The following is a 10,945-nucleotide window of genomic DNA, read 5'->3' on the forward strand; positions in this document are numbered from 1 at the left end:
TACTTTTACTTTACACGATGGCCAATCAAAAATAATTTCTCTATATTTATAAAATAGAAATAACAATAAAAGCACACTATTTTTTCATATCTATTTATTGAAAAATAAATTTTAGTCAAAAATTTAAAAGAGTAAATATAAGTAACTCTTTTTTTTTCTCAAATAATTTGACACTTAAAAAGTCCATTTTTTCCACACAGACCTCAATTTTTTCTATGCTTTTATTGAGCCGAATGTCTTTCGAAAACAGCCATCCTATATTGGTAGGAGTCAGGTCTGCATACACTTTATCCTCTCCAAACTTTACGATATGAAATTTCACTAAATTGTTGTTGTTGTTGAAGACCTCAATTAATAACAGGAGCAAAAATACAAATACATCTACAACTACTTGGTCTACGGATTTATACAGATATACAAATTTAAATTACGAATTTTAAACTGTGTCACCGTAATTAATTAGTTTATGACTCTATTTTGGGAAAAATTCAGGCTGGACAAATACATCTACAACTACTTGGTTAAAAAGGGGCGGCCTATGACTGCTGAGATATTCGCCGCCGAAGCTAATGTTGTAAATCCCGATATTGTTGGTAAGTTTTTTCTTAAATTTATGATAAATTTGAATTGATTACTGTGTTTTAATCGTAATTATTATTGTTTAAAGTCGTTTCGTATGATCTATTAACTCATGGGTAGCCATGAAATTAGTTAGTGATGCTTATTGATGTTTGGGTTAGGGTAGGCTTGTTTAGGTCATTGCTTGAATGCATGATGCTTTGTGCATTGGGATACCCTATTATTGACAATTATGTTACCCTTCGGGATGACCCTGTTGTGGTTTGGGACTTTCATGTTGGGGACTCAAGTTCGAAATCCCTTACCCGTGAAAGCATAGGAGCTGGGTTACCTCTCCTGTGGTTTGCAAGGTATTGGATAGGAGTAGGGGTTTTACCCTGTGCACACCCAATCCAATGTTAGCAGCTGTGGGTTTCTCGTCATCAAAAATTTTAAAAATAAATTATGTTATTATTAAGAACTTTGTCTATTATTTTTTTTGGGTGTTTTCTACCCAAACTATGGAATCTGAACTATTACCATGGTTCAAGTAGGAAAAGGGAATAGTTGATGTGTGTTTTAATTCATAGATAATGATAGTTCAACTAGACAAAGGGGAATAATTGGTAGTTAGGGCATGAAGCTCGTGCAAAAGCTATAGTTTAAGTGTGAAAGCAGGTTTCTTTGTGCGTTGGGATACCCTTTTGTTGACAATTATGTAATTATTAAGAACTTTGTTTATCAATTTTTTGGGAGTTTTATACCCAAACTATGGATGTTCCCTTTTTCTATCTGAACTATTACTATGGTTCAGGTAGGAAAAGGGAATAGTTGATGTGTGTTTTAATACATAGATGATGATAGTACAGGTAGAAAAAAGGGAATAACTGGTAGTTAGGGTATGAAACTCGTGCAAAAGCTATAGTTTAAGTGTGTTTTTTCACCATTAACCGTTTCAATTTTTATATGGTGTTTGATCGGACATAGATATAGAATTTTGTTAATTTTTTTTTAAAAGTGGTTTAAAAAGAAAAGACTACCCATATGAAATAGATTGGATGGAAAGATAGATAATGCCTTTCTTTGTAGTTTTTAGTGCACTTATCTGAGGTTAATTTTTTCTCAAAGGTTCTTTTCGTGTTTCTAAAATTGTATTAATTGCTATTCTTTGTTGTGGAGGGATGTGCACAACATATTGATTGATCATTTTATTTGTGTTGATGTGCTAATATACAATTATTTAATTTCTGCGATTTGTTTTAGCTATTGAATCTCCAGAGGGATTTCTAAAAGAGTGGTGGGTTGTGTTCTATGAGAAGTTTTGCTCTAATCTGGCCAAGTGTGCCCTAGAGCCATATTCTGAGGTATTCCCTAAACTTTTCTAAGTTAAATTTATGTTTTTTTTTTGAGAAGGTAACATTTGTGTACATTGACAATTCAGTACATGGGTTGCACTGAAACCATATTTACGACAAAATCAAGAGACTGAAAAACTGACTCACAATCCAAACAAGATCCTAGGATGTCTACAATTGAGTCAGTATCCTTTAAGTATATTTGTTTGCACTAGAAACAAAAAAGTCTAATGCAATTTAGTTTGATCATCTGTAGATCACAATTTTTGCTCTCAAAACATCTTGAATTCCTTTCCTTCCATATTGTCCACCAGATGCAAGCTTGACAATTGTCCATCTGTTTCTGTCTGCAACTCGTACTCCTGCTTCCTCCCAACTATATAACAAGTGAGTTATTTTGTTAGGCATGACCCAACTAATGCCCTAAGGCTAACAAAAATCCTCCACAGCTGTGTAGTTATCCTGCATTGTAGAAATAGATGACTAACTGTCTCAATCTCTTCACCACAAAGGTAACATCTGGAGCATAAAGAGAATTTCCTCTTCTTGAGGTTCTGTTTTGTCAAAACAGCCTCTCTTGCCAATAGCCAAGTAAAACAGACAACTTTGAAGGGGATTTTGGTCTTCCATATATGATTCCATGGCCAATGTTGTGTCTGTTGGTTTCCTTTTTTCAAGAACTTGTAAGCAAAGTTCACCTTGAATATGCCATTGCTATCTAATTTCCTCCAAAGTCTGCTTCTTCGCTAGTACCTTTAAACTCCTCCAACATTCTGAAGAACTCAATGACAGAATCAATTTCCCAGTCGTTGAAGTTCCTTCTGAATTGAGTGTCCCGTCCTTGTTGTGTCCATAGGTCAGCCACACTCACTTCCTTTCCTGTTGTACTGCCATACCAGCTAATTCAGGGAACAAAACCCTTTAAACTGTGTGATCTCAGCCACTTATCCTCCTAAATGATGTCTTGCAACCTTTTTCTACTTGAAAATTGGTGTGGTTCTTCATAGAAGGCCAGAATACTCTAATTGATCTCCACACACTAACCCCATATGGAGTAATTACTTCCTTTGTCATCCTTCTATCCTCCTCACCATATTTGATTTTGATAACCTTACTCCACTATGCCTGAGGTTCTTGTGAATATCTCCAGAGTCATTTCAATCTGAGATTAAATTTATCTTTTTTTTTGAGACTATTATAATCTAAATGCATTATTCTTTTAAATTCTCAGGCTGCACGAACTGTTGACAATGTGGAGTATCATATCCGATCTGCTACGCCAGGATCTTCTCCTCATTTTGCTAGACTAGTTAGCTCTCCTACCATGCAGTCGTTTCAACTTAATTTTATAGATTACAATGTCTCCTTAGTGATGTCAATCTGTTTTCCTAACTATAGGCAGACGATATATCTCCTCTGGTGCCAGCCTTCCACCTGAGGACACCTGAGGCTGAAGCACTGTTTGATTTAATGTTTCTTGAGATGGATCGTCCAAGTCCAAGTCAAAGTCAGAGGGTGCCATATGTTACTGAATCTAGGTAACATGTTATATTTATTGCTAATACAGGACCAATATTTTTGCACTTGATGTATTTTATAGTGTTTTCCTTGTTCACTTAACTTCATGATATATCAATTCTGCTTTGTTCTTGAACAAAATCACGTTTCCATTTGGTTTTGTGCAATGCAATTATGACTGTAAAATTGAATTTATCAATTCTCTGTGTTATCTTTCTGGATAATTAGTTATTGCTTAGATATTGCATAGCGAAAGCATCAATTTGGTTGTTGAAATTCGTGAATCAGAAGATTTCTAACTTTTTTTTTGATGTTCATGTGTCATACAGCCGCCCAATGGAGCAGATTCCAAATAATACCTCAACAGTGGGAGGCCAGAGCAAGTTTACATTTCCAAGGCTAACTTTTTTTTATTTTAAAAGTTGTGACATAACTGACAAGGTTTTATTCCTTCCAGGATGAGGGAGAGGGGAAGTAAAAGAGGAAGAGGATCCCTGAGTTGACGAAGGGGAAAAGAATGTTAAATGTTAGTTCAATTACTTTTGAGTTCCTTAAGATTTGTGTTGTTAAGTGTAGTATATTTACCTCATTGCCTTTCCTCATTGAGAAGACCAAAAATTCTTTCTCGCAAAGAGAAAATGGTGAACTCTACTTAAAGAGGAGAACCTTGATTGTTTCCTAGCTCCATGCGCTTTGAGCACGAAACCTTCCATATGAAAACACCAGCTTGATTGGCTCACTTTCATCATTGTTGATGTAGTGATCACATTTTTAGGCAAGCTTAGACCATGAGGCTCCAATGTTTTGAAAGACGAAAAACACAAAAGAGAAACAAGATCTATTGGCTTGAAGCAAAAAGCGAGAACTAAAGTGCACACTTGTTTGATGTAAAGCCCATAAAAAGCAATAAGATCTGTGGGCTTGAAGCATAAAGCGTGAACTGAAGTGCATGCTTTTTTGAAGTAAAGTGCACATGTTATGGAAATAAAAAATATACCAAACATGTCTAAATTTAATGCCATAATAAAGCTAATATTAATCCAACTCCTTATAGTTAAGCCAAAAATCGTCCGCTTATCATTAGGATTATTTTGTGCGTCATCATTTGAAGCACATGCTTCTCTGAAGCTTCCTCGCTTTGCTTGAAGTGATAACTCCTTGCTTGGCTTGTGTTATAGCTTTGAGCGACAAAACAATGGCCCTTATAACACTATGAGACTCAACAGATCGTGCCATCATAACATGTGTGAAAGTTGTTTGTCTTTACTTTGATCCCTTCTGCAAGTAGCTTGCTATAAAGCAAGTATATTTTAAACTATTCTTTGTCTTTGCAAGTAGTCTAAAACCCTTTTATCCAGGTCATTCCAATTTCAGTAAGTTATTACTAGAGGGTAGTGCGGGAGAATGTTATAAACTAAATAGAAATATTCCATTTGTTACTTCCTTTCTCTTTCCCTAATAATTGTTGTAAGATAGAACATAAAAGTACATAATGAAGTAAAGCACACAAGTTATGGAAAATTAAAAAATATAAAACATGTATGAATTTAATGCTATAATTAAGTTGGTACTAATCCAACTCTTCCTAGTTGAGCCAAAAAGTGTCCTCTTATGGTTAGGATTATTTTGAACGTCATCATTTGAAGTCCGTGGTTTCACTCATAAAGCAATAACTCTTCGCTTGGATTGATTTATCGCTTTAAGCGGTGAAAACAGTGACTTTTATTAACACATATACCAAATCTTGCCATCATAAAATGTCTAAAAGTCTTTTCTCTTTACATGATCGACTTCTATATTCTTCAGGTAGCTGCCTATAAAGTGAACATATTTTGAACTACTCTATCTTTGCAAGTAGTCTCAAACTCTTCTACCTAGGTCATTACAATGTCATCAAGTTATTACTAGAGGGGTTTGACTTGGTACAAGTTGTTACAAACTTTTATGGCTTCCTTTTTCTTTGCCTAATAATCATAATAAGATAGAGCATAAAATTAAAGATGTAAATATATAATGAGATAGAAACCTTTTTCCATTTTTCAATTCCACAAGTCGTCATAAATGCATAACCAATAAAGGCTCAAAACTCATTCTATTTTCTAATGAATTGGTTGTTGTTGAGCATGGTTGTTTGAAGACTAGGTGTTAATAGCAAGTGTGACTTTCCATAAGAGGCGGATGTAGTCTTCCGGCGTTGGGTTCTTCTGCACCCTGTACTTCCGAAACACAATATGAATTTATGTCTAAAAATCTACTAAAACTTCGATGACTAGTATGTCTGGATCTATAATTTTAAAAATACGATGGGTTTAATATGACGAACCTTAAAGGTAGAACCTATAGGGTTTAAATTCTGGATTCTTTTATGCTTTTCATTAACGTCTCTTAGTTTCCTATCATGCCTTTTTGATTTTTTTTTTTTACAAAATCCTATAAGAAATTATATACATTTAAACATAATATTAATATTAATTTGGAGGTGAAGAAAAGAAGGTATTCAAATGACTTCAGTTGTGATTAGTTTTGATAGGGATAGTAGTTTTGATTAGTGCGTTTGTGACCACAATGGTAGAAGTTTGGGACTAAGAGGATTCTTTTTCATTAGTCAAGTGATCTTACTAAGCGTGTTTATTGATACTTTATGACATCTAAAACAAATAAAGCAATGTTACACTTCCATAATGGTAAAGAGCATGAAGTTCTGAGTTACTCCATTATAATATTTTCAAGAAGGAAGGATATTAAATAGTTGAGTTTAGATCTATGATATGAATTCAAGCAATGTCACACTTGCATAATTTCTGCAACCAAGGGTGTAGCCTAGCAATCAATAAAGTGGGTGAAAATCATATTCTAGGATTCATGTTCAAGCAGAGACAAAAATGGCTAGGTAATTTCTTCTTATTTGACCGAGTCTTGGTGAACAAAGTTACCTAGTACCGATGTTGGTGGGAGTTAGTAGGTACACACTAAAACAATTTAGGTGTGCTTAAGCTTATGCGAACGCCAGTGCGAAAAAAAGATAATAATCTCATAATGGTTATTAGAGTAGTTGGTGAAAAGCGCCTTGGACCTCCAAACCATGGTTGGAGCTCCAAACACAAAGTACAATTAGAGCGTGTGATTTAGCGAAGAAAAATGCTACGGGAAAAAAAATTTAAAAATAGAAAATCAAAGCAAGAAAATGTAACTATAAATACAAACAATAGTTCTTTGGATAAAAGAATGGAAAAACTATAATTAATCTATACATATGATGTTGTTCCCTTTAAAGCAGAGCCTATTAGTGAAGGTGCACACGCCTTAACACCTTGACACTTACACTAAAGTGCCAATAAAGTGAGGGGAAGTGCACAAGCTGGGCTTCGCCGAGCTTCAAGGCTTTAGAGCGTTTTAAGTGAGCCTTTAACAACACGAATAAGAATATGAAGTGTTATGTTGTAGTTTTATCTGATAAGCTGAATGGTAAGTATGGTAAAAACTTACTCATTCACCTTTGGTTCTAAGACCTCCCTAAGTTGGTAAATTGAATTTCTTAAACAGTCGTCGACATACTCCCTCTGTTCAGTTTTACTTGTCCACTTTGGACTTTGCACACCGCTTAAAAAATAATGATTAGTATGCGTATTTTACCACAACACCCATATTAATTGAAGTATAGTCTTAGGTCATGAGAAATGGTTTGGAATAAGTAATTAATGTTGAGAGTAAAATAGGAAAAAATAATTATCTTCTCTTGAATGTTAAAAGTGACTAGTAAAAGTGAAAATCTATTTTTGGAACAGGGGACATGTAAAGTGAACGGAGGGAGTAGTTGGTAGAGACTATAGGCCCTAAACGGCTAGCATGATGTTGGCTTTCTCTAAGAAGTGCTATATCACTTGTGCACCACGTACTTCCTGGAATGGTACAAGATTTTACAACCATTATTCAAACAAGTGAAGTTCTCAAAGCAGCTTTTCAATTGTCACTATTTAGGATCACTTGGCAGGCAATTAGGATTATAGATTCACATGGGACCAAAATGAAATCAAACAAGAATTTGTTGCAGATTTAAGTAACGATAAGAGTTTACTCTGTAAGTCCATGAATCTTGAGTGAATTAAAACTTTTCAGTTGATGTGATTTAATCAAACTTATGCAATTGAAGTCTCTTGGGATTGTGTCATACTATTTTCATGCATATCTCGTGGTCTACGTCATCTCTCGCCAGCACAAGGTGGATTTAATTTAAACTACTATTGCATCTTACCAGGGGAAAAAAAAATTCTTCCATATTTGTTGTTAATTAAATTTAAATTATGTATAACATCTTGAATGACCAACTGGAAATGAACTGTTTCATGCTGTCAGAAAATTTTAATGTGCTGCTTTTCATGTTTGACAGGTGCTAGCAGACTATAAAGCTGCTTTATCAAATTATTATACCAGTGCCATCCTGTGAAAAAATCTATACAATGTGGGATTGCATCCTAGAAATCCACCAAATCTATACCACTTTTCAGGTAAATTCCTTTGCACCGCAAGAAGAAAATGAGAGTGTGGTATGATCTCTATTAATAGAATGCCAATTACTTCTCTCCTACAAGTAAGTGAAGAACTGTGGTTATTAGGAGCTGAAATTGATTATGAAGCTGATGCTTAGAATATGCACTTTTTTTCCATTGGCTTGCTCATTGAGTTGCGAGTTACCTACCATCTCTGTATTTTACTTCCATTGAAGATTCCTTTAAGCATTTAGTATAAAGTGGTAAACCAAGCCAACGTATATGGAAAGAAGCAGGAACAACCTTTATGACTTGGATCTTACCAAATATTCGGTCAGGTGAGTTTCTTTACTTTTGCATATATGGCTGTTCAGAAGAGCCAGATGTTCAGTAGATTCATGCTACTTTGTTTAGTTAAATACTGCAGGTGGAATTTATGTGTTCTTTAAGGTTTCTTATTTATTTCTTGTTGTACTTCCTATTGATTTTTCACATCAACAAAAAAATTTAACATCACGTGCATGTTTAGTTCAACTTTTCGATAGTTTGTTTCTGCTGTCATTAACTGTCATTTTTTTTAGCCATAATTTAGTACTTCCAAGTAAATAGAACAACTGTCAAAAACTGAATCCTATTCTCACGGGAAAACTCAATCAAGTGGTGGATTGGATAAGCTAATATTTTCTGTCTATCCAAGTTTGGTGATTTTAACAAGGGAAAAGGGGTAAATATACCTCTCAACTTGTGATTTAGAGCGGATATACTACTTGTTAAAAAAAGTGGTATCTAGGTGTCAGTGTTAGGACAAAATGGTGGTATCACGATGTAGATATTAGATTCTATAAAATTAGGACCAAACTATTGAATCACATGAGAGATATTTGATCTTGTAAAACTAAGATCAAAAGATGCCATTTAAGAAGGGATATAAGTTAGCACATTCTATATAAGACTCTGCAGCCTTCGAATTTCGAAACTCACTCAATCAAGTTATACGTTTCAGCTGCTATGAATATATATATATATATATATATATATATATTTTGTGATTCCCCCTTTCTTTGGACTGTTACTTTGAGCCAAAGGTCTTTCGGAAACAACCTCTCTATCTCCATGAGGTAGTGGTAAGGTCTGTGTACACTCTACCCTCCCCAGACCCCCCTTGTATGATTTCACTGGGTATGTTGTTGTTGTTCTACTCAATCAAGTTATAATTGCTTTAACTAAGGTGATATTTAATTGAGAAAAGTTAGGCGAAACCTCAACATAGGATTCTTGGGCCTGCTCAGAGGTGAATATATCATAGAACCCATCCCACCACTCTGCTAGAGATCCCCTGGAGAATTGATTGTTAAAACAAATTCCAAAAGTAACTTAGATTTTATGGGCATTCTTGGGATTTTTTTTAGCTATCAGTTCTTGAGAGGGATTTTTGACAAATTGGGGGATGTGGTCCATATATATTCATCTTTAATCTCCGGAGCATGTTCAAGAATCATATGCTAAGGTGTCACCTAAACTTTTCAAAGTTAAATTCATTTCCTTGAAGCAATTATAAGTTGAATGCATGAATGGTGAAACTCAGGCTACAGAGTCTTTGGAAATACTTCTATATTATATTATTATATACCTTTTGTGTGTCATTCTTCCCTTTTAATTTTGTGAGACCAAATATCTCTGTTGTGATGTAATCGTTTGGTCTTAATTTTATAAAATCTATTGACTTTCCTTAGGATGTCATCCTTTTGTTCCAACTCTATGACACCCAATATACTCATTGTGATGCTATACTTTAGTCATGACTCGATGTCAATATGGTTGAACATCTGGAAAAATATTTGTCTAATCATGCCAAAGCCAGGGAATATTCAACCTTTGTTTACTCTTTCCTATTGATATTAAATGTTCAAATGATGCAAGGGAAAACTGAATAAATTATTTTGGCAAAGTTCTGCAAGAGCAAGGCTACCTCATGTATAAGTTACATCCACTTCACTCTTTCTTGTGATGAATAAGACTCGTAACATGGTGCCATCATCTGACAAACTTCCTCTCAATCCAAAGTATATATACTTCATAGTAGATTTGAGTTTAGGGCTTCAAAAATACTGCATATGGTTGAGTAACCCTATGATAGAGGTGCGCTGGAACTTTATGGTAGTGGAGGCCTATGGGGAGAATAGGCTGTTGGGATGACTATAAGTGGAAAAGTGATTGCTGTAGGTTTCAGATTTGAAGATCTGGGGTTTTCTTTTGCTGTTCGGTTTTGACTGATATGTTGTAACTAAGCCAAGGACAATAATGACTAGCATCAGGGGCGTTTTTTGCTACTGGTTATATTCAAGATCAGTAGTATATGCAAAACCATTACACGTGCTGGCACCGGTTAGTGATCTAAATTTTGCTTAATCTTTGTTTGTTATTGGGTTGCTTGGTCCAGAAAAGAAGTTGGTTTGCTTGGTTGGCCATGTCTACTGCTTGTCTATTAGCTGTATCTCACATGCTTCTACTATGACCATCTCTTTGCTGGCGAGATCAAAATATGCTCCATGAAGATGTGTTTTTTCTTTTCTAATTTTTTGAACTTTGTATCAGAATTGTATCAATAATATCTCATTGTTCTCTATGTGCTTGAGTAAAAGAGACTTTTGTAAATTGCAAAGTTTCTCATGTAACACTGCAAAGGATTGCGCCTGTGTGCTTCTGTGTTTGCATTTTCCATCTATGTTGGTCATTTTTGTCTTCAATGTGGATTTGTTTGAAGCTTTTCAGTGTTCTCTCGATTAACGAAATAGCCTAATGCTATCAAAACAGAACTACGATTCTAAGATGCTTCTGCTTTTCAACTTCATATTTGTGTGGGGTGTGTGGCAGCCTTGGATGCAGAGCATTACTTGCAAGAGCTCGATGACAATGACGGTAAAAGTGATTGATTGCATTATTGAATTAGAATGAATTTTTGTTGCAATAAGAACATGGCCTCTTCAGGTTCCCTTTTTGATGAATGATGAATGCGACGACTCGTAT

At 34.9% G+C, this 10,945-nt stretch overlaps 1 protein-coding gene across 2 annotated transcripts; it reads left to right on the forward strand.

The window, feature by feature from the left end:
- Positions 1–480: 480 nt before the first annotated feature.
- On the forward strand, positions 481–10,945 carry LOC129894146 (uncharacterized). 2 transcript variants are annotated; one of them, XM_055969687.1, is made up of 8 exons: positions 481–593; positions 1,822–1,922; positions 3,145–3,222; positions 3,312–3,451; positions 3,761–3,810; positions 3,889–3,957; positions 7,819–10,837; positions 10,907–10,945. In XM_055969687.1, exons 1-6 carry the CDS (start codon positions 539–541, stop codon positions 3,891–3,893), a joined length of 429 nt encoding a protein of 142 aa, XP_055825662.1. In that variant the 5' UTR covers positions 481–538; the 3' UTR covers positions 3,894–3,957; positions 7,819–10,837; positions 10,907–10,945. The 2 variants fall into 2 exon arrangements, with proteins under 2 accessions (XP_055825662.1, XP_055825661.1); XM_055969686.1 differs by having other exon boundaries at positions 7,819–10,945.

This window comes from Solanum dulcamara, chromosome 7, assembly GCF_947179165.1.
Source record: "Solanum dulcamara chromosome 7, daSolDulc1.2, whole genome shotgun sequence".
In the NCBI taxonomy this organism is placed as follows: domain Eukaryota; kingdom Viridiplantae; phylum Streptophyta; class Magnoliopsida; order Solanales; family Solanaceae; genus Solanum; species Solanum dulcamara.

Coding starts and splice junctions, on each gene's coding strand:
- LOC129894146 (XM_055969686.1), top strand. CDS start 539: ATGACTGCTGAGATATTCGCCGCCGAAGCTAATGTTGTAAATCCCGAT. Junction 594..1,821: donor TGTAAATCCCGATATTGTTG/GTAAGTTTTTTC, acceptor GATTTGTTTTAG/CTATTGAATCTCCAGAGGGA. Junction 1,923..3,144: donor CCCTAGAGCCATATTCTGAG/GTATTCCCTAAA, acceptor TTAAATTCTCAG/GCTGCACGAACTGTTGACAA.